The sequence below is a fragment of the Notechis scutatus genome, chromosome 11 (genome assembly GCF_049901735.1).
Source record: "Notechis scutatus isolate UNSWTSFEM ecotype Mainland chromosome 11, rNotScu1.2, whole genome shotgun sequence".
NCBI classification, from domain to species: Eukaryota; Metazoa; Chordata; class Lepidosauria; order Squamata; family Elapidae; genus Notechis; species Notechis scutatus.
In genome coordinates this window covers 14,279,338-14,306,146 of record NC_142019.1, presented here as the reverse complement: position 1 = coordinate 14,306,146, position 26,809 = coordinate 14,279,338, and the positions used below count along the sequence as shown (strand labels likewise).

The following is a 26,809-nucleotide window of genomic DNA, read 5'->3' as shown; positions in this document are numbered from 1 at the left end:
GACAAAGGACTATATATCTTCTGCAAGCTTCTTTCTTGTTATCTTTAAGCAGTTAATGCCAAGAGGATTTGGGGAAATTGTTCCCAAAAGTTAGAGCAGGGCTGGACAACTAATTTTCTAACGTTAGAGTTGGTACCATTTTCAGTTGAGATACCCAGGGAGAAGTTTCTCTGGTCACGATAAGATTGTTCAATTTGCCTGCTCCCAAGCAGTGGTCAGAGGAAGGTGGGGACAAAATCCATCCAGATTGAGTTCATACTGATATAAGTGTGGTTTGATTTTTTTTCTCCCCAGGTTGTTCTTTCATTTGGAAGCCCAAGGAGACTTTAAAACCAGAGTGTGTGATGATCAAAATGCATTTTTGACCTGCTTGGAAATTAGCATCTGAGAATCCTGTTCTGGAGTTAAAGGATGATTGAACTACAGAGACAGCTCCTGCCTTCCTTCCTCCTTCTTGCAGTTGCCTGCATTTCCGGTGAGCGTGGCTGACCTTCTCAGGCGTTCAAAAATGGCAGGGTTGCTACATACAGCACTTCTCCTTGTGACACAGAATCAACCAACCTAGAACTAAGGAGAAATTTCCTGATAGTTAGAACCATTGTGAGTGCTCTAACGTTGGAGGTTTTGATGGTTGGAGTACAACCATTAGAGTGAAATGCTATAGGGTTTCCTGCCTGAGCAGGGGGTTGGGCTAGAAGACCTCCAAGGTCCCTTCTGACTCTGTTATTCTGTTATCTGAGCCATGTTTAAAGGGGAAGAATTATATTTCAACTCAAACTGAAGTACAAATATGCCAAGAGAATTTCCTACAATATGTTCAGGGGTGGGATTCTACCAGTTCGCACCTATTCGCTAGAACCGGTTGTTAACCTTCTAAGCAGTTCGGAGAACCAGTTGTTAGAAAAAATTACTGGCCTAATCCTGTAAGGAAGGCAGGAAGGAAACATTCTGGTGTTGCTTACAGAAACTGCCTCTCCGTTGACCCTTATTACATTCTTGGCAGGACTAGACTTCCTGTCTCAGGAACGTCTCTGGAGTTTTTTCCCCCTCCTTTGCTGGTACTTTGCTTGTGTGGAGGGACCATTCAAAGTTAGAATGGCACTGAAAAAAGTGACTTATGACCGTTTTTCACCCTTATGACTGTTGCAGCATCCCCACAGTCTTGAGAGGCCAGGCAAGGAGATGTGTGCCTCAATGTGAGTGATGTTGAGTTGGCCACACCCAGCCAATAACATGACCACCAAGCCACGCCCACCACCTAAGCCACACCCACAGAACCGGTTGTTAAAAAATTCGAATCCCACCCCTGAATATGTTCAACCCAACTTCTTATAGGGTTCTCTAGCGTTACATGCAAACCCAACATATGATTTCTCAGATTAACTTTTAAACCCACATTCCTGAGTGGCTATTGCACTGATTTTTCATGGTTTGGTAACATTGAGAATATAACTTTTTTTCCCCCAAACAGTACGTTTAATTTATTTTCTGATTCACAACAAACCACATATAAGCCAGAAATGCTGGGTTCACACGATATATTAAGTCACCAAAAGAGAAGCCAATATGTTTCTATATCTTTTAGTATAGATTATGGCACCATGAATAAAATGGATAAATAAAGCCTCCAAAAAGAAAGGAAAGGGAAAAAAATCTGTGAATTATTAATATTATATTAGTATAAAATTAACCCAGTCCTTCAATGTGTTCTTCAATATAAATAATCTGGAAACATATTTTTTCCATCTTTTCATTTTTATGTTATTAAGACCACCCATAAGGAAAGCTAACCAAGTTTAATATCTGGAGTTCATGTCATATTTTTATTAATTTAATTAAACATGTTGTTTGAATATAATCTACGTCTCTTTAGTGAAAAGGACTTTTCTCTTTTATTTTGTTCGTTGAACTTTTGCCATACAAATAGTACAATTTAATGCCTGGTCTTTCACATTTATGTGAAAAATAGGGACACTGAATTGTCTTTTTAAAGTAAATTTACATCTGCTGTTTGATTTTAGATGATTTTATTTGAATACTGAGTTTTGTCAAATGTTTCCAGGTTTTGCTCCCGAATTGCCCTTTGTAAAGCAAAGTTATAAACATAAACATTTTTTGTTTAGTCTTATGAACCTGTTTCAAATTTCCTCCTTTTTCCCCAAGTTCTTTATTTCTTCCAAGAAAATATGCTCATCGTAACTGTATTATCCCAGTCTGTATCAAACTGCTTATCTTTCTGCTTTGAATAGGTTCAGTTGATTATTATTTTAATTAATAACAAGTCATGATTACATCATTATTATAATTACTGGCTGACACCTACCATGTTTCCCCCAAAATAAGACCCCATCTTATTTTTTTATTTTGCCACCAAAAAAGGCACCAGGTCTTATTTTCGGGGGTGTCATCCACTAACTAACCTCACTTGTGTGCGTCGCCCCCAGTCTCCTTTTCGCTGTCAGAGGCCTTCAGGAACTTCTTCTGTGGCCAGCAAGTCTTTCCTGAAGGCCTCCGCAGGATCCATCCAGAGCTTTCTTATAAGTTCCAGAGGCCTTCAGGAAAACCTTACCAGCCTTGCTGGCTGCAGAAGAAATGGGTCAGCAAGGCAGGTGTCAGGTGTGCGAGGCTACAACTGTCCAAAGGTAAGTAGTAGGGCAGCTCCACTCCATCCCCACCCTAGCTTAATTTTTACCCATCCACTCTGGATGGGTGGAATCTTAATTAGGGCTTATTTTGGGGAGTTGGGCTTATATTGGGCACGCATGTAAAAAATCAAGCTAGGACTTAGTTTCAAGGTAGGTCATATTTTTGGGGAAACAGGGTATCTTCTCAAACATTTGCAGGGTTTAGGAAAAGAGAGAGCTTGAAACTGACCCGTGGAGTTACTTCTTTTGTGACTGTGGCTTTGTGTCTTAGATGCCAGAGGCATGACATTTTCCCATAAAGATTAATCCAAGTGTTTTGTTTATGGCTGTGGGATTTTCACCTGGATCTGTTCCTGCCCAGTGCTTCCAAAATCCAAACTCTCAGAAGAGCCTCTAACTCACATCTGAGCTACTGGAGCAAAAACCCTCCTATCTATTTGGAGTAAATGAGATAAACAGCCTGGACTGTAAAACTTCTGGTCAATGTTTTAGGGTGAACTCTGGTTTTATAAAATGCCTTTTTTTTAGCCTCAATGATGGAAAAAAGTTTTCAACGGAGTTCTTTCCAGAATAAAAGGGATGCCAAGCCCTTTCCCTTAGGCTGCCAAGAAAGCTGTATGAATATATCTGAATGTCTGTGGAGATTCTTGGTCATCCAGGTCATGGTTGTCCCAAAGGTGCTTTTTTTTCAAGAGGCAACTGGACTTTCTGGCTTTTCTCTGAAGACGTTTTGCTTCTCATCCAAGAAGCTTCTGCAGCTCTCAAGAGAAGCGAAACGTCTTCAAAGAAAAACCAGGAAGTCCAGTTGCCTCTTGAAAAGCACCTTTGGGATAATATATTTGAATATTATCACTATATGGATAACTGCATGGATTGGTCAAAATATATGCAGGATATAGATCATTACAAGAAGTAATAGATGGAAACTAATCAAGGAGAGAAGCAACTTAGAACTAAAGGAGAAATTTCCTGACAGTGAGAACAATTAATCAGTGGAACTGCTTGCCACTAGATGTTATGGATGCTTCATCACTGGAGGGTTTTAAGGAGAGATTGGACAGCCTTTTTGTCTGACATGGTATAGGGTCTCCTGCCTGAGGAGGGGGTTGGACTAGAAGACCTTCAAGGTCTCTTCCAACTCTGTGATTCTATTATGGTGCTGCAACTGAAGCCCACCTGCACATATAAAACATGAGACGCTTCTATTGTGATGCTGTGCCCGCTATCTTGCAGAGTTTCAACCCACCTACAGATCCTGCTGGCTTGGAGCCAAAGACACTTCAAAGGCGATCACTTTATGAGATGTATAAATACTTGTTCTTGTCAATAAGGAAACAGGTGTGGTATGCTGGATGCTCTGCAGTGGATAAGAAGATGCTCCAGAGCGTTATAAACACAGCATGAAAAATCATCGGTTGCTCTCTTTCTTCTCTGGAAGAGATTGCGAAGACCAGACTCCTCTCTAGAGCACAAAAAATCTCCACAGACCGTTCTCATCCTGGACATTCATATTTTGATCTGTTACCATCAGGGAGGCGTTATAGGTGCCTTAAAATGAGGACTAATAGACTGAGAAAGTTTCTTTTCCAAGGCATTTTTAAACTATCTAACTTACTATATGTTTTAGCTAGGTTTATTGTTGTTGTTGTTGTTGTTGTTGTTGTTGTTGTTGTTGTTGTAGAACATAGAATAAGAGGGCTGGGAGGGACCTCAGAGATCTTCCAGTCCAACCCCCTACTCAAGGCAAGAGAGCTTGTACCATCCAGGTCAAATGGTTGACCAGTGTTTCAAATCCAGGAACCATTCTTGGAGAGAACAAGCAGGTTTAGGGTTAGGGTGATCTTAACCTCTTCGCTGCACCCTTTAGGTTTTATCTCTTTCGTTTCTCTTGTCATAAAACCTTCCCCTGCTACTGTACTGTTGCTGAGTCTGTTATTAGCTGTGATAGAAAGCAGCTAACATGGGGTGACATTACATGGCCTGGTGTTGCTACTCAGGGATAGAACAGGAATAGAAATGGAAATGGAAATGGAATAGAAGAGAAATAGAACAGAAATAGAACAGAAATATAGAATAGAATAAAATTATAATATAGAATAGAAATAGAACAGAAATAGAATAGAATAGAATAGAATAGAATAGAATAGAATAGAATAGAATAGAATAGAATAGAAAATAGAATAGAATATAGAAAATAGAATATAACAGAAATAATAGAATAGAATAGAATAGAAAATAGAATAGAATATAGAAAATAGAATATAACAGAATAGAAATAATAGAATAGAATAGAAACATAAAATAGAATAGAAATAGAATAGAAATAGAACAGAAATATAGAATAGAATAAAATATAGAGGATAGAATGGAACAGAAATAATAGAATAGAAATTGAATAGAAATATAGAATAAAATAGGAGCTGGAAGGGACCTTGGAGGTCTTCTAGTCCAGCCCCCTGCTCAAGCAGGAGAACCTATACCATTTCAGACAACTGGCTGTCCAGTCTCTTCTTCAAAACCTCCAGTCATGGAGTGCCAACAACTTCTGGAGGCCAGCTGTTCCACTGGTTCATTGTCCTCACTGTTAGAAAGTTTCTCCTTAATTCCACCTTGCTTCTCTCTTTGACCAGTTTCCAACCATTATTTCTTTTCTTGCCCTCTGGTGCGTTGGAGAATAATTTTACCTTCTTTGTGGCAAGAATTTCCGAAGCTAAAGGAGGTGATTGTTAAGTGAGTTGTACTCCATTTTATGACTCCCTCCCCATCGTTCTTAAGTGACTCACACAATCGGTGGACAAGTCTAGCGTCCCCCATTTACTTGAGAGTTGGCTGTCGCAAACAGCAAACACATAACCCTGGGAAATACACGCCAGTCGCAAAGCACCCGAAATTTTCATCACGTGACCGCTAGGAGGTTGTAACGGTCATAAGAGCGAGGACCAGTCATAAGTCAATTTTCTCAGTACTGCTGTCCTTTCGGATGGTCACTAGGCGAACTAAGTCAAGAATTACATGCGAACAGTTCAACAAAAATTTTCAGCACCAAATTGATTTTTTAAAAATCTGACAGAAGAGAAAAAAAAATTAGGGAATCATGCATGTTCCTTTCATTTGGGCACAAATGAAATCAAGCTTCATCAAGCCCTTGTTCTGACTTTTTTCACCAACAGTACAGGTAGTGCTCCACTTACCAAAGTTCATTTGGTGACCTGCAAAGTTACGACGGCTGTGCTGGTTAGACAGTATATACTTCGTTTAGGAATGAGAGCTGCCCCCTTAAGGGAATGCTTCATGGGAAATGTAGTTAATGCCTCTTGGGAGATGTAGTTCATGTCAAGTGGTCACATCTGTAATCCTGATTGGTCACTGACTTGATCTCTGGTTGGGCTGGGGGAGTTTTGGGGCATTCTTACATGGACCCCAGCATCAAGCTGGAATGTTCTTTTGCCATAACGCTATGGGATGAAGGTAGCCACCTTTTCACTTTCATGTCCCCAAACTCCTGTGGGACAGCAGTTAAACACTACAAAGGCTTCCATGCAAAGTTAATTTATTGGATTTATTAGGCATCCTCAAAGTACAACTCACATTTATGTTGAGATTCATCTAACATCCAATCTTTGCCTCAATAGTGTAGAAAGATGGTTACCTTCATCCCATAGGGTTATGGCAAAAGAACACTCCAGCCCAACCAGAAATCAAGTCACTGACCAATCAGGATTACAGATGTGACCACGTGACATGAACTACATCTCCCAAGAGGCATTAACTACATTTCCCATGAAGCATTCCCTTAAGGGGGCAGCTCTCATTCCTAAACTTCAGTATATACTGTCTAACCAGCACAATGACAATGAAAAATGAGACTTAGAACCAATTTTCACAGTTATGACTGTTGCAGCCATCCCCATGGTCACATGATCAAAATTCACGTGCTTGGCAACTGGTTCATACTTACGACAGTCGCAGTATCCCAGGGTCACATGATCCCCTTTTGCAACCTCCTGACAAGCAAAGTGAATGGCGAATCTGGGGTTCACTTAACACTGGTGGCAGGAAAGATCATAAAACAGGGCAAAACTCACTTAACAGCTGTCTCGCTTAGCAACAGAAATTTGGGGCTCAATTGTGGTCATAAGTCAAGGACTACCTGTATCACTTTGAAGACAATGAACCTCAAGGCAGTATCAAATCCAAGGTGGACCCAATCTAAACAAATTATACCCAAATCCCTTGTTTCTGATTAATTCGAATAATTCCACCTTCCAAATCCATGTCTTTATGGTACATCTATTGTTTAAAAACCTTACTTAGTATTTCGGTGGTACTCTGGTACGAGAGCCATTTCTAGCTGTTTTTAGGAACAATTGCAGTGGATCTGATGTATTTTTGTTAACTAGAATAGAGTTGGAACAGAGTTGGAAGGGACCTTGGAAGTCTTCTAATCCAACCCTCTGCTTAGGCAGGAAACCCTACACCACTTCAGACAAATGGTTATCCAATTTCTTCTTTAAAATTTTCACTGTTTAAGGCTAGTTGGTTTATTTAAGCAATTTATATCCCACCATCTCATTTTCACAATTCAGAATATACTGAGTTAGTGTTTTTAAAGTAACACAGAAAGCCAGAAAACTAAAAAATAAAACCATAATTAAAGCAACTCTAGAAACAATACCACTGATTAAAAAATATTCAGTGTGCCAAAATGAACAGCAAGTGACATTTATTTTATTTATTTATTTTATTTGGTTTGTCAATTGCTTACAAGATAATAGGTATAAGTAAAAACATAGTTATGAATACATGTATACATATAAGAAAAATAAAAGAAACAATAGGACAGGGACGATAGGCATGTTGGTGCGCTTATGCACACCCCCTACAGACCTCTTAGGAAAGGGATGAGGTCAATAGTAGACAGTCTAAGGTAAAAGTTTTTGGGGTTTAGGGAAAAAACCACAGAGTCAGGTAGAGTATTCCAGACATTGACCACTCAATGTTGCTGAAGTGGCATTTCCTGCAATCAGGTTTGGTGCGATTAACCTTGAGTTTGTATCTATTGTTTGCTCTTGTGTTGTTATGGTTGAAGCTGAAGTATTCATTGACAGGTAGGACATTGCAATGTATGATTTTATATACTATACTTAGATCAGACCGAAGGCGGAGTAGTTCTAGGTTTTCTAGGTCTAGAATTTCAAGTCTGGTAGCATAAGGTATTCTGCAACGAGTAGAGGAGTGGAGAACTCTTCTTGTGGAATATTTCTGGACTTTCTCAACTGTGTTAATATCAGATATGTAATGTGGGTTCCAGACTGATGAGCTGTATTTGAGTATCGGTCTAGCAAATGTTTTGTATGCTCTAGTTAGTAGTGTAATATTACCAGAGAAAAAGCTATGTAAGATTAGGTTAACAACTCTTAATGCCTTTTTGGCTATGTAGTTACAGTGGGCTCTAGCACTTAGGTCATTTGAGAGGAGTACTCCAAGATCCTTGATAGAGTTTTGATCATCAACAAGGTCTTGACTATTCAGCCTGTATTTTATTTTCTGATTTTTTTTGCCAATATGTAGGACAGAGCATTTATTTGTTGAGATTTGAAGTTGCCATTTGTTTGACCATTCTGATACATAGTCAAGGTCTTTTTGAAGGGTAGCAGTATTGTTTGTGGTGTTGAATAGCTTTACATTGTCAGTGAAGAGAACGCAGTTGCTCTTAATATGATCACAGAGGTCATTTATGTAGAGTATGAAGAGAGTTGGTCCTAGAACACTGCCTTGGGGGACACCACTGTTGACAGGTACAGAATTTGATAGGACGCTCCCAATTTTGACCATTTGTTGTCTGTTTGATAGGAATGCTTCTATCCAGTAATGCAGGTGTCCAGAGATACCGTAAGATTTTAGTTTTAGGAGTAGTTTGTCATGTACCACTGAATCAAAGGCTTTACAGAAGTCTATGTAGATTGCGTCTATTGCTTTGCCCTGATCGAGTTGTGTAGTCCATGTGTTTTTTCAGTGTACGAGTTGCAGATTACACAATAGTTTTTTTCTGAAACCAAATTGTTTATTAGAGAGTAGGTTGTTTGTCTCTAAGTGGAGGATAATGGATTGGTTAATAACTGATTCCATGACTTTACAGGTGACGCAGCATAAAGAGATTGGTCTGTAATTTTCAACTAGGCTGGGGTCTCCCTTTTTGAAGATGGGGATGACCGTGGCTTGTGACCATAGTTTTGGCAAGGAGCTAGTCCTGAAAGATAAATCTTTTTCAGCCTACACATTGGACTCACCCTAATTTCTTGGCCCCAGAATTTTGGGGGAAAGCCAGATTTTAAAAACAGCCTATTCTTTTTTCATTTTACAGCATATATTTTTTGTTTCTGTTTTTCCCCTCCCTAAGGTGAACGGATTTTAAAACAATCAGTGAGCTGGATTGCCAATGGACAAAAACCCTACAGCCTTTTGACCAAACACAATTCAGACAGTAAGTCATTTTCCACTTCGTGCAGTTCTGTTTTAAGAAAATTAAGATGCCATATACTTGCTATTATGTTTTAAACAAATTAAGACGGCTCAGTTTATGAAAGATCCTGTCAGTCTGTCTCTATGCACTTTGATAATGGAAAACAGATTAATCCTTGCTAAAGCTTAATTCATTCTGGCTAACACCCCAAGAAACATATTGTTTCCTTATGCTAAAAGCTAAAACCAAGTCTACAGTAGTTGTCAACATCTCTGTTCAGTTTATAAACCAGACATTTCCTGACATTGTAAATCCCAAAAGGGAATCTCAATTTTACCAAGCAATTTATGCTGAAGATTAATGTTAGATTGATTGCTGCAAACACAAAGTGTTTAAAATAATAGATATCTTTGGAAGCTATGCGCAGCCTTAATCCCCATCCTGAGTGAAATATACAGGCTATCCTAACTGCAAAACGCTGTGGACAGAAGATAAGCTTCTCCTGACTCCATCCATAGTGGAGAATGGAAGGATATCACCCTTAGAATGGTGTTGGGAGTATGAACGGATTTCCAGAAATTTTGCAAATCCTTCCATTCCCCACCACCCAGTCGGAGCTGAAGAAGCTTCTTGGATGAGAAGTGAAACATCTTCAAAGAAAAAACAAAGAAAGTCCAATTGCCTCCTGAAAAAAACCCTCCGGGACAACCATGACCTGGAGGACTGAGAACCTCTACAGACTTTTAGCTATGCAATTTGGGATGAACAACCTTTGAATGGTGTGGGAGTAGGAATTGATTTCCAGAGTAAAAATTGCAGACTATAGGAATGAGGAGCACCACTCAGTTGATCCTGAGGACACAGAAAAACCTCCAAGTGTTTCAAGGACCCTCTAAAAGGATGCAAATGGCCAGCTGTCTGCAAGGAATAGAAATCCTTCCATTCTCCACTATCCTGTCAGAGCTGAAGAAGCTTCTTGGATGAGGAAGCAAAACGTCTTCAAAGAAAAAAAACAAAGGAATTCCAGTTGCCTCCTGAAAAAAGCATCTTTCTTAAGTAGCCTTTTTATTCCTGGCTTGGAACTGGACCTGCATAATTTAAAAGAATTTTTTATAAGATGATGTATCACTGGCATTTAATACCTGATAAGCTATCTAAGATGTATAAAGGCATGTCAAATGAATGTTGGAAGCGTAAAAGTAAAGAAGGGACTTTAGAAGCAACGGGTGGAAGCTAATCAAAGAGAGAAGCAACCTAGAACTAAGGAGAAATTTCCTGACAGAACAATTAATCGGTGGAACAGTTTGCCTTCAGAAGTTGTGGGCCATCACTGGAACTTTTTAAGAAGAAACTGGACAGTCATTTGCTATAGGGTCCCCTGCTTAAGCAGGGGGTTGGACTAGAAGACCTCCAAGGTCCCTTCCAGCTCTGTTATTCTATTCTATTCTATCCTTTATGGTGGATATGTGATAAAGAAAAAAAAACATGATTCATATTTTAATACAGAAAATTCTGAAAATGAGGATAGTTTGAAACATGATTCATATTTTAATATAGAAAATTCTGAAAATAATATAGAAAAAGATGAAACTTTCCTTTTGGATCTAATGGAAAAAGACTTGGAGAAAAAAAATGGAACTTTGATACTATATATGTTGACAGCAGCATCATTATTATATGCACAAAAGTGGAAGGACACTTTGATTCGTACCGTGGATGAATGGCTGCAGAAGCTGCTGGGAGTTGGCTGAAATGGCAAAATTGGCTATTTTGGTTAAAGATAATAATATAAGTACTTTGTTTCCACATGGAGACCATTTCCGAACTTTGTGCTTGAAGTGGAAAATATTGGAACTTTGATTTTGGGTTTTACCGATTAGATTGATAGATCCTTATAGAAATGGCTTGTTCATGTTATTATGAAAAAGCAAAATGTTGTGATTTTGCCTTATTTTATTGCAACAGAGAGAGTTGGAAGTCAATGTTTCTTTTTCTTTTTCCCAACCCTTCCTCATTTCTTTCCTCCCACCCTTTCCCCCCCACTGCATTCCTATTTACCTGTGTATGTTGTATCTTATTTTATTTTACAACTCAATAAAATGTTTGACTTGGCAAAAAGCAAGCCTCCCTTTTATTCCCAGCTTGGAACTGGATTTTTCTTGCTATAATGGTAAGGATGACCATTCATGGACTATGAATGCTAACATGCTTGTGAAGAAGGCCCAAGAAGAGGCTGTACTTCCGGAGAATGCTCAGGTGTCTGGATTCCGGCAGTTACTCCAATTAAATCATGAGCCTTGAGCCACATTCCTCAAACTAAAGACGATTTATTTGAAGTTAACATTCTACACTTCTGGCACTAACCTGGGCATAGCGAACTCTGAGACATGTAATTCACTGTCACCCTTGATCCTGCTTTCCCCCCCGCAACCCTCTGGGTGTATCATCCAATGAAAAATGTCCATAGCCAAGAGTCATCAATCATGCTCTCCAATTAGATTTTTTTTCACGGCAGAAGCTTCAGCCGTCTAATCAGTCTTTGAAGAAAATATGAATGGAATGTACTTTCGATTCCACACTGTTGCCTGCTCTTTGAAACTCCCCCCCCCACTCTTTCTGTTGTCAACTATGAAACGTGAATACAAACTGTTTTATGAGTTGACATCAGGAAGATAAATCTATCTCAGCATCTACTTCTGTTCTACTACCGCAGCACCATTGAGAGTATCCTGACGTACGGCATTCTTGCATGGTATGGGAACAGCTCTGTAGTGGACAAAAAAGCTCTAAGGGAATCATTAAAACTGCCCAGAATATCATTGGGCTCCAGCTACCAGCCTTGGATAACATCTTCGCATCTCGCTATTTGAGGAAGTTGCACAACTTTCTCAGAGACTCTTCCCATCCTGCTCATAATCTTTGCGTACTGTTGCCTTCTGGCAGAAGATACAGAACAATGAAAACTCGGACCACAAGTTTTCTGAACATTTTTTATGCAAGAGCTATAATTGCACTTACAATGAACTTAAGGGCCACTATCAGAGAGCTGTTGGACAGTATTACTTGATCTGTTGTGTGGATGCTTGTAAGGGGTGGGGAATTTTGGCGGGTGGGAGGGTGTCTGGGGATTGTCGTGTGTGTGTGTTTGTGCGTGTTGGGCCTGGTCTCTGGGTGTTATGTGAATTTCGTTGTATGGGTATACTGTGCAAATACCTGACCACTGACAACGAAACGACAGGCTCCATCCACGTGAACGGGCAGGAGCTACCGCGCGCCTCCACCTTCAAGTACCTGGGAACTACTCTTGGGGAAGAAGGCCTACTACAAACTGAGGTGGCAGCCAGGATCAACGCAGCGTGGGGCAAATGGAAGTCCGTCACAGGCGTCCTCTGTGACAAGAAGATGCCGATGCGCCTGAAGGCGAAAATCTATAACTCTGTGGTGCGCCCGTGGCCATATACGGCGCAGAGTGCTGGCCGACGACCAAAGAAGTCGAAAGCAGACTCCAGACAATGGAGATGCGAATGCTCCGATGGTCGGTAGGCCTCACCCTACTCGATCGCGTCAGGAATGAAGAAGTGCGCAGACGGTTCAACGTCGTGCCCATCCCCACGGTCATGAGGCAGTCCCGGCTATGATGGTTCGGCCATGTGAGTCGCGCCAAGGAAGAATCCATCATCAAATCTGCGATGAAGGTGATTGTCGGAGGAGCGAGACCGCGTGGTAGACCTAAGCAACGCTGGATGGACACGATCAAGGCCGATCTAGAGATCGCGAAGGCAGACCCGACATACGTGGCAGACAGAGAGGCGTGGAAGCAGTACTCAAGGACATTAGCGGACCTCGCCAGAGCGCGAGACAAACGCTGAAGAAAAAGAAGAAGAAGAAGGGTATACTGTGCAAATATGTACAGTGACAATAAAGTTATCAGCGTTCCAGAAAACCTCCACTCCAGCCAATAACTCCGAGACAGACCATTTTCTCAAAAGTTCTGTTTTAATTGGATAGTAAACTGGCACATATGGGGAATCCCAAATCTGAAAGTTCTGGGCTTCCTTGCAATAAGTAAAAACTACCAATCCATCCCCTGCACCCATTATCACATCACGTGCCCCAATCACCATCTGTCCCAACTTGAGACTTCCCCTCACTTAGGTGCAGAAATAACATGACCTTGAATTAGAAAAAGAATGCCATTATGTCTAACTACACATACTCCAAGACATTCCCCCCATCCCACTTTCCCAGGCTCAAATGTGGAGTGTGGGAGCATCTGGTCCCAATATGGCTTCCAAAGCTGACAAAAGTATTATGTAGTATCTTATGACAATTTCCCCTTTCTGCAGCCTCACAATTTGCAGTGTGTCTTCCTCTCTTTTTTCTTCAGACCAAGAAACATGGACCAGCTGGTTCAACATTGATCACCCCGGAGGGAACGGTGACTATGAGCGCTTAGATGCCATTCGCTTCTATTACCGAAACAGGGTGTGTCCAAGTCCCATCCGGATTGAAGCCCGGACCACTGACTGGGTCCCCGCCACCAGTTCGGGCCAGGTGGTCCACTCCAGTGTCCACGAGGGATTCTGGTGCCTGAATAAGGAGCAGCCCCCAGGGCAAACGTGCTTCAATTACGCAGTGCGTTTTCTCTGTCCGCCGGGTAAGAGCTGCCTTTAATTTTTTCAGGGTGCAAATAAATCATCTTAACGACCACAATTTGAGCCCAACGTTTCCACTGCAGAGTGAGACATCGGTGAAGTGAGTTTCGCCCCATTTTACGACCTTTCTTGCCACTGTTGTTAAGGGAATCGCTGAAGTTGATAAGTTAAGTCGCCTGGTTGTTAAGTGAATCTGGCTTCCCCATTGACTTTGCTCATCAGGTCGCAAAAGGGGATCACGTGACCCCGGAAAACTGCAATGGCCATAAGTATTCTATTCTGTTCCATATTTTCTTTTCTTTCTATTCTATTCTATTCTATTCTATTCTATTCTGTTCTGTTCTGTTCTGTTCTGTTCTGTTCTGTTCTGTTCTTCACATAGAGAATACTATTCCATTCCATTCCATATTTTCTATTCTATTCTATTCTATTCTATTCCATTCCATTCCATTCCATTCCTCATTCTATTCTATTCTATTCTATTCTATTCTATTCTATTCCATTCCATTCCATTCCTCTATTCTATTCTATTCTATTCTATTCTATTCTATTCTATTCTATTCTCTATTCTATTCTTCTATTCTATTCTATTCTAAATTCCAATTCCAATTCTACTCTATTCTTCATTAGTCTATTCTCTCTCCTCTCCTCTCCTCTCTGGGAAGGGCACATAGACAAAACCAACAGATGTAAATGTCAGTGTCCCACTGAAAGAGTTTCCCACTATAGATTGCAGCTACCCGGGACAAGCAATTTTGGAATCTTGACTGGAGTGAATCAGCTCCTCCTTATACCCTTTGCTTTTCAATGTGGTGGAGCAGTGAAGCTGCTTCTCAAGCCACCCCCAGATGCTTCACTCCACAAGGAGAGAAGGTCATATACTTGTAAGCCTTTCTTTTCGAGTCTCCTTGGACTCATCTTGCTCAACCTCCTAAGATGGCTGCCGGCTGTGTCTCTCCCCCCCAGGGTCCCTGGCTGGCAATTCCAAATTGGTCTGGTCATCATGGTCCACATGGAGCTCCTGTTCTGGACAATGTGGCCAAGCCGGGGTGCAGACTCGGAGAAAGACATGCCTTGCAGATACCTTCATGGATCCGCGCTGCAAGGACATCCGCAAGGAAGAGAGAGTTTGTCTGGGACCCCCTTGCAAAGGTATTTTCTAAGAACTTGATGACTGTGAAACAGTGGTGGGCTGCAACCGGTTCGGTGAGCGTGTGTTTCGCGCCTAAGGCACTTGCGCACAACACTGAAAATGGAGCATTTAGAAGCTTTAGCTGCTTGCCTTCCAAGTCAGCAACGGTAAGTAGAACAGCGAGGGGGGAGTGTTCTGACCAAGGCTTCCTGAGACCATAATTAAGCACATGCTTAGTCAAAATAACTCGTTTTATTTCAACGCTGGGAATTATGTTCATCCCCAGCCCGTAATGAGTCCCAAACAGTCCCTCGAGATGAGCACCCACCTTTATCTCCTTTGAATTGCTGCCAACAACTGAAGTATCAAATGAACTGGGGGAAAAAAAAACCAACCAAAATCCAAAGTCCACGGTTTAATCCGAACAGAGCGTTGCTTCCTGCAAAGGTTTCTCTACCTTTGCACCTCCTTTATACCTTAGGGGAGGGGCAATCACCTCCCAGCCTTACTCCTGAGTCGCCCCTTTTGTTTCAGCTGCTCTTGCCTTCTAGCAGCTCTGCACACATGTGCACTGGGAACAGGCTCCCCTGGATCCTCTGCCTCGCTGCTGCCAGACTCCGAAGGCTCTGGAGTCATCACACCACTCTCAGATGGCCCTGGCCCCATCCCTCCATCGGACGCAAGACCCTCGTCCGAGTCCTCTCCAGACTCCTGGACTGGTCCCCGTTCTTCCCCAGTCTGATTCCACTGCCATCTGCACAGGCTGCCGGTGAACCACAACAGCGCAATTACCGGATAGTGCGGGGGAGGGTGGGTGGGGCCAGCTGATCTTTTGAACTACCAGTTTGCCCAACAGGCAGCAGCCCACCACTGCTGTGAAACTAAGTTTAGCAATGTGCCTGGAGCCAGGGCATCTAAAGGGGGAGGAGGGCTGCTGTAGGAAAAAGGGGAGAGCAGCTTTGACTACGCGAGTGAAAGAGGACTTACGCCTGCCTTGCTCAGGGGCTGCAGATAAGATGAAGGCAACATCTTGGAGACCCAGCGGAAAAGAGGTTGCCCCAGCTGTGCTTGTACCATGAGTGTTTATCAGCCCCTGCCGAAAGGTCCATGTAGAATGAGCAAATCTAGCTGCAAACACAAGATGGCAGCAAAGAGGTACAAAAGATTACAGCTTGTTGCCACCTTGCGGTCATCTGGATTGCCCTAGAACCGTGATGGCAAACCTATGCCACACATGCCGGAAGTGGCATGCAAAGCCATCTTTCTGGGCATGCCAGCCATCACCCGTTGCTCTTCCGGGTTCTGATGCATGCATGCACACCAGCCAGCTGGTCTTTGCATGTGCATGTGCATTAGAAACCGGAAGACTAGGTGGCCCGTGTGCATGCGCGCATTGGGAAGCTAAGCTTCTGGTTTCCGGCACTTCTGCTTTCACATACCGGGAAGCTGCTCTTTTGGTTTCCAGATGCGTGCGCTCCCGTTTTGACACTCAAATGTCAAAAAGGTTCGCCACCACTGTCCTACAATCTACAGCTATGATTAGGAGTCACCATCCTTTTCTCCTCTCCTGGGTGATCTTAAACGGGATGCCTAAGAGGAGAAAGGTCAGGGACTTTTTTGAATTCCTAAACTGCAGCCTAATTTAATAATAATCTTCTGTCATGGGAGGACATGATGTCTTCATTGCTTTTGGGCGATTCAGATGGGCACCACAGGAGACACTGCCTTTGAAATGTATTTGGTATTTTCCCAAAAGCAGTAATGTCAAGCTTTTGAACAAAAGTTCTTCCTCTGTTTCTTTGCTGCATGGTTCACATTAGGGGTATCTCTTGCTTCAGTTAAATTAGCTAAACCAGTGCTTCTCAACCTCAGCCATTTTAAGATGGGTGGACTTCAAATCCCAGAATCCTCCAGCCTCAATTCTGGGAGTTGAAGTCCACACATCTCAAAGTGGATGAGGTTGAGAAACAATTCATCTGGAGATGATGGAGAACTTGTGGCTCTCTGGATCTTTCTGAAGGCAACTCAGTGCTGGTTATGCTTCCTGCGTTCTTGAGATCTTTTTCGCATTTTTGTGAGGTTTAAAAAACGCTCATCCAGGAGATCCATGGGTGAAAAATAACTGGTTTGTTCCCTCTTCCTCCTCATCTGGCTGATTTTAGAGAGAAAGAGACAACCATCATCATCATCATCATCTGGAGTAACTCATGCTTTTCTTACTCCTTTCAGTTTGCAACATGACGTGCTCCAGGGGTTGGGTGAATGCCGACTGCAGTGCATGTTTCTGCCAAGAACATGTACTCCATGGCACCATTGCTCTCCAAGATGGCGCCCCGGCAGCTGGAGCCCGCCTCTATCTGCAAGCAAAGCCATCCAAGTTCTTAACAGAGTCAGGCCACAGTGGGACATTTGAGGTTCCTGGCGTGTGCCCCGATGGAAAAACCACCCTGCAAATTAAAAAATCCAAGTACGCCACTGCTGTGATCACTTTGTCAGAGAGTGCTGAAAATTACTCGGCTGTCCGTATCTACTTGAAAAGAGCAGGTAAGGAATCATGGGGCTCCAATTCAGAGGCAGAATAGATTTCACAAGTCCTGCAGTTCCGCTATAAACACCCGAGGACAGGAAAAATAGTAACGGGTGGAAGATTATGAAAGGGAGATCCAACCTAGAACTAAGGAGAAATTTACTGACAGCGAGAACAATTAATCAGCTTTCCTCCAGGGGTTGTGGGTGCTCATCACTGGAGGTTTTCAAAAAGAGACTGGTTGTCCTAGGGTCTTCTGCTTGAATACGAGGCTGGACTAGAAGACCTCCAAGGTCCCTTCCAACTCAATTATTTTATACTTTAATAGCAGAGAGCATATTTGTCAAAGATCTCTTTCAGTCCCAACCCGTTCTCAAAGGATTGATGTCGTTGCGGGGCAAATAAGAGGAGGAAGGATTTTTTAGGTATGTTTGCCTCCTTTTTTATGAAGCAAGATTCAGATGCCAATTGAATCAAATCAACTTTAACAGGAGTGTTGATTGAACACCAGCCTATCAAGTACTTAGGGCTTGGCAGCACAACGACAGCCAATTGCCAGCCATCAACAGCCCAATCAGCCAATAGGAAGGCCCCACATGAACACGACTCGCAAAACAGCCCAAAGCACGTACTCCAGTAGAGCAGGGCTGTCAAACTCAAGGCCCGGGGTCTGGATACGGCCTACAGGGCCACCCTGGAAACAGCAAAGGACTGGCCTGCAGTGTCTCTGCCAGTGAAAACGGAGCACATGAGGGGTTGCGTGGGGCCCTCCTGAGCTCCATTTATGCTGGCAGAGGGTTGCAAGAGGTTGTCCCAGCTGGAAATGGAGCTCGGGAGCCCGTTTTCTCTGGCGCCCCCGACATGAGTGACGTCAAGCTGGCCGTGCCCTTCTCCCCCAAGGTCAAACACAACCTTGATGCGGCCCTCGATGAAATCGAGCTTTGACACCCCTGCAGTAGAGAGAAATTCCACAACGATGAGCTCCAGGATGAGATCTCTAGTTCCAGCGACCGACCCAAATTGGATCTCGCATCATTATCCCGGGACACGTATATTTGCTTTCCTTCAAATCAACCTTCCCCAGCCTGGATTCCATGCCGATTTGGTGTGGACTTCGACTCTCCCAAATTCTCAGCAATGATCCCACCGGGGCAGGGAATTCTAGGCACTGAAGTCCATCTTTCTTGTAAGGGGGTTGTGGGCACCCTTGCCCTACGTCCATCCGACAGGCTCTTCTGGATGAGTCAGAATGAAACGTGGAGGGCAGCGAAACTGCCCTTTCCAATTGGTGGGGGGTTCAAACGCTTTTTTTCCTCTTTCAGAAAAACCATACATGACGATGCATCCAGAAAACAAAGCCAGAAGAGAAGGTCAGAGTATGTCGTTCTGTTGTCATGCCACTGGAAATCCACCACCTGGCAAATATTTGTGGTAAGACACTAAAATTTGGTTACGGTAGGAAAACCTTGGCTGATTGCTTCCAAAATTAAAGATAATCCTTGATTTACAACCGCAATTAGAACTAGAAGAATTTCCTTTGAGTTCTTAATTGGAGTTGGGTTTCTCTGGAACCCTGACACAAGGTGGTTAAGTGACACATGCCTGATTTTGAAAAGCTACAATAGCAACGTCTTCATGTGAGGAACATCAACCAGGGTACTTTCCCAGCATTCTCATGCTGGGATCTGAAGCCCATACAGGTCGAGGGGAGCAGGAAATGCATCTGGGTTGTATTTCAAGTCTAGACTAGCTTCCAGATGGAATGTCAATCTCTACTGGATTTCTTCCTCCTCCTCCCCCTCCTGCTCCTCCCTTCTTCTACCTTGGAGGTCTTCTAGCCCCCTGCTTAAGCAGGAGACCCTATACCATTTCAGACAAATGGCTGTTCAGTTTTTCATAAAAGCTTCCAGTGATGGAGCACCCACAACCCCTGAAGGCAAATCATTCCACAGATTGACGGTTCACACTGTCAGGAAATTTCTCCTTTAGTTCCGGGTTGGATCTCTCTTTAATGAGTTTCCACTCATTGCTTCTTGTGTTGCCTTCTGGCTTTGGAAAATACGTTGATTTCTTCTTTGTGGAAGTCCCTCTTCGATAACTTCATTAGATAGCAACATCTGGAAGGAATGTGCATTTACAATATTGTTGCAATGCCTTGTTGCAGAGACCAGAGGATGACTAGTTCAGTTTCAATCACAATAACACACACGAAAAACAGTAGATATAAACTTGAAGGAAACAGCTCCAAAGTCGATTGCAGAAAATATGACTTCAGCAACAGAGAGGTCAATGCCTGGAACTCACTACCTGACTCTGTTGTTATATCCTTAAACAAACCCCCAAAACTTTAACCTCAAACTGTCTTCCATGGACCTCACTCCATTCCTAAGAGGTCTGTAAGGGGGCGTGCATAAGCGCACCAGCATGCCTACCGTCCTTGTCCTACTGTTCCCATTGATTCGTACTCATTTATTATGTATATACTTATACCTGTTTATACTTATATGTTCATATGTTATGTTCATACTTGTTTTCTCATACATGCTTGACAAACTAAACTAAATAAATGAAATAAATAAATGGAGACGACCGCCAGTCTACTAGCCCTACTTCCTTGGTAGCTACAGTTAAGGCCAGCCTTGTGAAGCTGACCAGGTTTGCCTTAAGTTAACTTTGTAGCTCAACTTGCCTGGTGAGATAACTGTTTTTCACAGCCATTTTTCTAAGATCAGAATAATTGGGGGGGTGTCTGAAAAACTCCCACTGTAGACACTTAGACACAAGCTGGTTATGTTTCTGAGTTGCCACTCTGATCTTTATTCTAGGTTCCACAACGATACGCTGCTGGATCCGGCCCTCTATAAATATAAAAGCAACTTGATTTTGAAGAATTTGAAGATGAACCAAGCCGGACGGTATTTTTGCAAGACCAGCAATGAAGCAGGTTCGGTCAAGTCAAAAAGTGCAACCCTTTCTCTCACAGGTGAGCTGTTTTGGGGAAGACCTGAGATGGACCTAGGATAGGTCAGGGATGGGCAATTAATTTCCCCCGAGTGGCCTAATGAGAAACTGGCACTGTTGTGGAGGGCCAAACCAATAGAGCTGTGAAGGTATTTAGGCAGGCGTGCACGTAAATGCATAAATTGGGAGGGGGGAGAGGGAAAATAAAAGCAATCCACACAGTCTGGACAAGAAGAGCCAAAGGGCCAGATGTGGTCTTGGGGGGTCTGTAAAATACTCAGGTCTGGGATAGGTGGTGATGGTGGTAGGTATTATTATTACGGTTGCCATAAAGAAAAGGGGATCAAGCTATTTTCCAAAGCACCAGAAGACAAGAGAAGAAACAATATATGGAAAACTAAGCAAGGAGAGAAGCAACCTAGAACTAAGGAGAAATTTCCTGACAGTTAGAACAGTTAATCAGCGGAACTGCTTGCCTCCAGAAATTGTAAATGCTCCAACACTGGAAGTCTTTAAGGAGAGATTAGATGACCATTTGTCTGAAATGGTATGTCCCAAAGGTGCTTTTTCAAGAGGCAACTGGACTTTCTGGTTTTTCTCTGAAGACATTTCACTTTTCATCCAAGAAGCTTCTTCAGCTCTGACTGGATGGTGGGGAATGGAAGTCAGAGCTGAAGAAGCTCCTTGGATGAGAAGCGAAACGTCTTCAGAGAAAAACCAGAAAATCCAGTTGCCTCTTGAAAAAAAAGCACCTTTGGGACAACCATGGCCTGGATGGACTGAGAATCTCCAGAGACATCTGAAATGGTACAGGAGTTTCTGCCTGACCAGAGGGTTGGGCTAGAAGACCTCCAAGGTCCCTTCCAACTCCGTTATTCTGTTAGTCTTTGAATGAGAGGCACAAAATAGAAACCGTGCAGGTTTCTAAGCAGGCTTAAAGTTGCTAAGGTTGGAGACCCCTGGCTTAAAGGGCAGGGATGGGCTGCCTTGGCATTGGTGGTAGGTAACGTTTTACAAAGATCACAATACGGAGAAGAAGGGAACCTATAAACGGGCAACTTGATTCATTGAGGGGACACCGGGACTTGTTCTAGATAAAAGGGCACCCTGGATTTATTTTTTCCCTAGACGTTTTTTTCCTACAAAGAGAAAAAGGCATCTTGTTTGCCTTTGGCTTCTTCTTAGGCTGGAAGTGATCAACCCAAGGTCACTCAGCTGACTTCTATGCCTTAGACAGGATTAGAATTCCATAGGAGTAAAGTTCTTGCTAAGATATAGTATGAACAGAACATGAGGTGACATGCATAACATAGAAAATGCATACAGGTAGTCCTCGAGTTACACATTTTCCTTTACAGACCATTTTATGATTGTTTTTCACACTTCCGACACAGCATCCCCCATGGTCGTGTGATCAAAATTCAGGCTCTTGGCAGCTGGCTTGTATTTATGACTGCTGCAGTGTCCTGGAGCCCTAACAAGCCAAGTCAATGGGGGAGCCAGTCTCACTTAACAACCGTGTCACTAATTTAACCACTGCAGTGATTCACTTAACAACGGTGGCGCAAGAAAGGTCGTTAAGATCGGGCAAAATTCACTTTAACAACCGTCATGCTTAGCAGCAGAAATGTTGGGCTCAACTGTGGCCGTCATTTGAAGGCTACCTGTGTTTTCTACTTTTGTGAGGATTTTTTCTTACAACTCAAACCAGGGCTAAATCAAGTTGGATGGAAGGATTTTTGCTCTTTTGAGGCAGGATTATAAAGAAACTGTCTCTGCACTCGTCCACCTGGGTGTAGCATTGTTTTTAATGGGGTAAAAATTCAAGATGTCATTTTCTCCATCTAGAAAAAAAGTAGAAAAACACGAAGCCCATTTCCCTATATTTCTCTATCCAGAAAAAGTCTAGGAAAAATCCCCAAGATGCCCGTTCCCTATCTAGAAAAAAGTCTAGAAAATCCAAGGCCCCCTTTTCTCCATCCAGAAAAAAAAAGTCTAGCAAAATCCAAGGTGTCCTTTTTCTCCATCTAGAAAAAAAATATAGAGAAATCCACACGCCCTTTTCTCTACGTAGGAAAAATGTCTAGAGAAACCCAAGAGACCCCCTTTTTTCCTTCTAGAAAAAAGTCTAGAAAAACCCAAGATTCCCTTTTCACTTATCTAGAACAAGTCCCAGTGTCCCCTCAATGTATTGAAGTTGTCTATTTGCAGGGTTCCCTCTGCTCCGTATTGTGATCTTTGTCAAAAGTAACCTACCACCAATCAAAAGGCAGCCCATCTCCATCCTTTAAGTGTTGTCCCTTAAGACCACTCTTACCAGTGAGACAGCCACAACTTGATAAGTAACCTATGGAATTAATTTTAACAGGAAAGAACCAAGCACCCTGTGACTCGGGGCCCGAGAGTTATCTTATCCGACTGCCCCACGATTGCTTTCAGAACTCAACCAATTCTTTCTACTACGACGTTGGTAGATGTTCACCTACTACATGCTCCGGAACGTTACGTGAAGGATTCTGGTGCAAGGACACCATAACTTACTGCTGTGGGGTCTCCAAGATGGAAACATGGGATATAAGATGTGCCGGCTACACACTTCCCATCAAGGTCACCAGGGAGTGCGCCTGCCAGAAGTGCACTGAGGTCAAAGTCACTGTGCGAGGAAGAGCTGTGGCATCTGATACGGGAGAGCCCATGAGGTTTGGTCACATCTATATGGGAAACAACAGGATCAGCATGACGGGCTACAAGGGCACTTTTTCTGTGCAAGTGCCCCCAGACACCGAGAGACTGGTTCTCACCTTTGTGGATCGCCTGCAGAAGTTTGTAAACACCACCAAAGTGTTACCGTTCAACAGAAATGGTGGGGCGGTGTTCCATGAGGTCAGGATGTTAAGGAAAAAGCCACCGATCACACTGGAATCCACGGAGACCAACATGATTTCCTTGGGAGAAATGGAGGGAGAAGATCCGATCGCTGAACTTGAAATCCCACCCAATACATTTTACCGACTGAATGGAGAACTCTACGCAGGGAAAGTGAAAGCCAGTGTGACTTTCCTGGACCCCAGAGATGTCTCTGGCGCAACCACGGCACAGTCTGACTTGAATTTTGTAGATGCCGAAGGGGACATGCTCCCTCTGAGGACATACGGCATGTTTTCGATGGATTTCACGGACGAAATGGCCACCGAATCGCTCAACGTGGGCCAAGTGAAGGTCCACCTGGACTCCGCTCAGATCAAAATGTCGGAACATCTGCAAGGGATGAAACTTTGGTCTCTGAATCCGCAAACTGGTTTGTGGGAGGAAGAAGGGGATTTTGAACTGGACCACAGCAGGCGCGGAAAGCGAGAGGAGAGGACATTTCTGGTGGGCAACATGGAGATACGAGAAAGGAGGCTGTTCAACTTGGACGTCCCTGAAAACAGACGGTGCTACATCAAGGTACGTGCTTACCGAAGCGAGAGATACATGCCCAGTGAACAGGTTGCAGGTGTGGTTGTTTCTGTCATCAACTTAGAACCAAGCCCAGGATATGCTACCAACCCTAGAGCTTGGGGGCGCTTTGATAGTGCCGTCACTGGCTCCAGTGGCGTTTGCGTCCCAGCTTTCTGTGATGACCAAAATCCAGATGCCTACAGTGCCTACGTCATGGCTAGTCTTGGTGGAGAAGAACTTGAAGCAGTTGCCTCCTCCCCCCAGCTTAACCCTTTTACTGTGGGAGTGCCACAACCATACCTCAACAAGCTCAAGTACAGGAGAACAGATCATCTGGATCCCAATGTGAAGAAAACGGCCTTCAGGATCAGCGTGGCCAAGCCTACTCCCAACATTGCTGAAGAGAGCAACGGTCCCATATATCCTTATGACAAGCTACATGCATGTGAAGTTGCTCTCCCCTCCGCCGCTCACTTCAGGTTTTACAGAGTAGAAGGAGACAAATATGACTACAACACCATTCCTTTTAACGAGGATGACCCTATGAACTGGACGGAAGACTACTTGGCTTGGTGGCCCAAGCCAATGGAATTCAGGGCATGCTACATTAAAGTGAGGATCAACGGGCCCCTGGAATTGATTGTGAGATCTCGCAACACAGGGGGCACCCATCCACGGACTGTCGGCCAGTTGTATGGCATTAGAGACGTGAGGAGCATCCGTGCTATGGGCCATCCTAACCTTTCAACGGCGTGCCTAGAGTTCAAGTGCAGTGGCATGTTGTATGACCAAGAACGCGTTGATCGGACGCTGGTGAAGATTATCCCCCAGGGCAGCTGTTACAGGGAGAGCGTGAACAATATGTTGCACGACTATCTGGTAAACCACCTCCCGGTGGCGGTGAACAATGACTCCAGCCAATATACGATGTTGGCTCCTCTCGATCCGCTTGGTCACAACTATGGGATCTATACCGTGACAGATCAAGATCCTCGGACAGCCAAAGAAATAGCTCTGGGACGATGTTTTGATGGGACATCTGATAGCTCTTCAAGAATTATGAAGAACAACGTGGGCATAGCGTTAACGTTCAATTGTCACGAAAGAGACACACGAGAAAACGTGTTCCAGTCCCTAAGGAACGTGCCCAGCAGGTTTCCAGCAAGCCCTTCTAGAGAAAGAACTGGAGTAAGACGACGAAGTGAAAGTCCTGTAGCTAGAGCCCCTCAAAAAGTCCAATAAGCTTTGGTACCCTTGCTCCTCAATGGGCAGCTCTGGGAAAATCCCAGCCCCTCCTATTAATTCATGAACTAGAGACGACCCCATGTGATACCACACATCCTTGCCAATACTTTTATTCAAAGATTTTACACGTGTAATAAGAAATACATCCGAAGAAAATACAGTAAAAAGTCAAGCAGGTAAAAGAAGAAAGAAAAAAACCTAGATAATCCTTGAGGGGTATGGGAAAGTTCTGCTTATGTGATGCTTTACATGTGCTTCATGGTGTTTCCTTGGCCTTCAGAGGTCCTCAGAGAAATGCAAGAAGCATCTTCAAAGGGCCAATAATGCATCAGGTAGGTTTTCCCATCTGGTCCCATCCAGGTGTGTTGACTTCCATTGTATTAATTCCCAAGTAGCATGGAAGTTGGTCCTTCCTGCCAGAAAGATGCAAGCAGTTCTCAACTTGCAAGCCATTTGTTAGAGGCCATTCAAAGTTACAATGGCATCAACAAAACTCCTTGAATTACGACTGTAGCAGCATCCCCAGAGTTGTGCGAGCAAAATTCGGGCACTTGGCAACCGGCATGTATTTACAATGGTTGTGTAGCATACGGCAGGGGTCCCCAACCACCGGTCCGCGGACCGGTACCGGTCCGCGGAACAAGTCCTACCGGGCCGCTGGTTTGCGCCGCATTTTTGATGAAAGTGCTTCCAGTGAGCTTTTCTGGGTAGAAAGCTCACCGAAGCACTTTTCATCAAAAATGGCGGCTGATGTGAGCTTTTCCGGTGAAAGCCATTTCACCGGAAAGCTCACACTTTTTTTGATGAAAGTGCTTCCGTGAGGTCACCGGAAGCACTTTTCATCAAAAGATGGCAGCGCCAGCTGATGCCGGTACCGGGCCGCGGCATAAAAAAGGTTGGGGATCACTGGCATACGGGGTGGGGTGGGGGGAAATCACGTGATTACCATTTGTGACCCTGCCAGCTGGCTTCCAACAAGCAAAATCCAGTGGGGAAGTTATATTCTCTTAATGATCATATGATTCATCAAAGAACAACCATGGCAACAACAAAAAAAAGCCGTAAAATCGGGTGTATCTCACAATCTGGTGTATCTCAATTGCTTAGCAGTAGAAATTCTGGCCCTGATTGTGGTCATGTTGAGGATTACCTGTACCAGATGGGAGGCATTTAAATTATATTTTTTAAAAAATAGGCAGCTGGTAGCTAATAATAGCTGTGTAAAATTGAATCGAGTCATTTTGCATTTGGGGTATTAAAAGCCAAGATTTCTGGGGAATCAAAGCACCTCTAGGTCTTGGATTCTCATCCACGGTATGCTAAACAGGGCTTATGTTGCATAAATAAACCACCATTGGCTGAGTTTGCACAGTATGTTAAACCACAATGCTATTTTTGGCTTAACAAGTTGAATGACAGCAGCATTCATGATTTACTTCTTGAAAGAAATTCTTGAATTCAACAATAAAATTAAAGATGATAAATTTCCATCTATTTTTTAAATGTTTTGAAAGTGCTTTCACCTGGCCACATATCTGCCAATAGAAATGGGTCCCTAGCCCAGGCCATTGGTAAATGCCTTCCGAATTAAAAATTTGCTGTTCTGAAACACCAGTTTTAGAATATTGTGTTTAAAAATATTGCTGGCCTATTCCTAAAAAAAAAAGGCTAAAGCATTAATAATCTATTTATATAATTATGGGCCTGCATTTCTGTAAACAATTAAACATTATACAAAGT

General features: G+C 43.2%; 1 protein-coding gene across 1 annotated transcript; it reads left to right on the top strand.

Annotated features, from left to right (window-relative positions):
• Window positions 1-299: 299 nt before the first annotated feature.
• Window positions 300-25,266, top strand: CILP (cartilage intermediate layer protein). The gene is made up of 8 exons (XM_026673098.2): window positions 300-475; window positions 9,046-9,129; window positions 13,496-13,765; window positions 14,730-14,915; window positions 17,125-17,439; window positions 18,745-18,853; window positions 20,248-20,405; window positions 22,752-25,266. The coding sequence occupies exons 1-8, from the start codon at window positions 412-414 to the stop codon at window positions 25,064-25,066; spliced, it is 3,501 nt and encodes a 1,166-aa protein (XP_026528883.2). The 5' UTR covers window positions 300-411; the 3' UTR covers window positions 25,067-25,266.
• The last annotated feature ends 1,543 nt before the right edge of the window (window positions 25,267-26,809 follow it).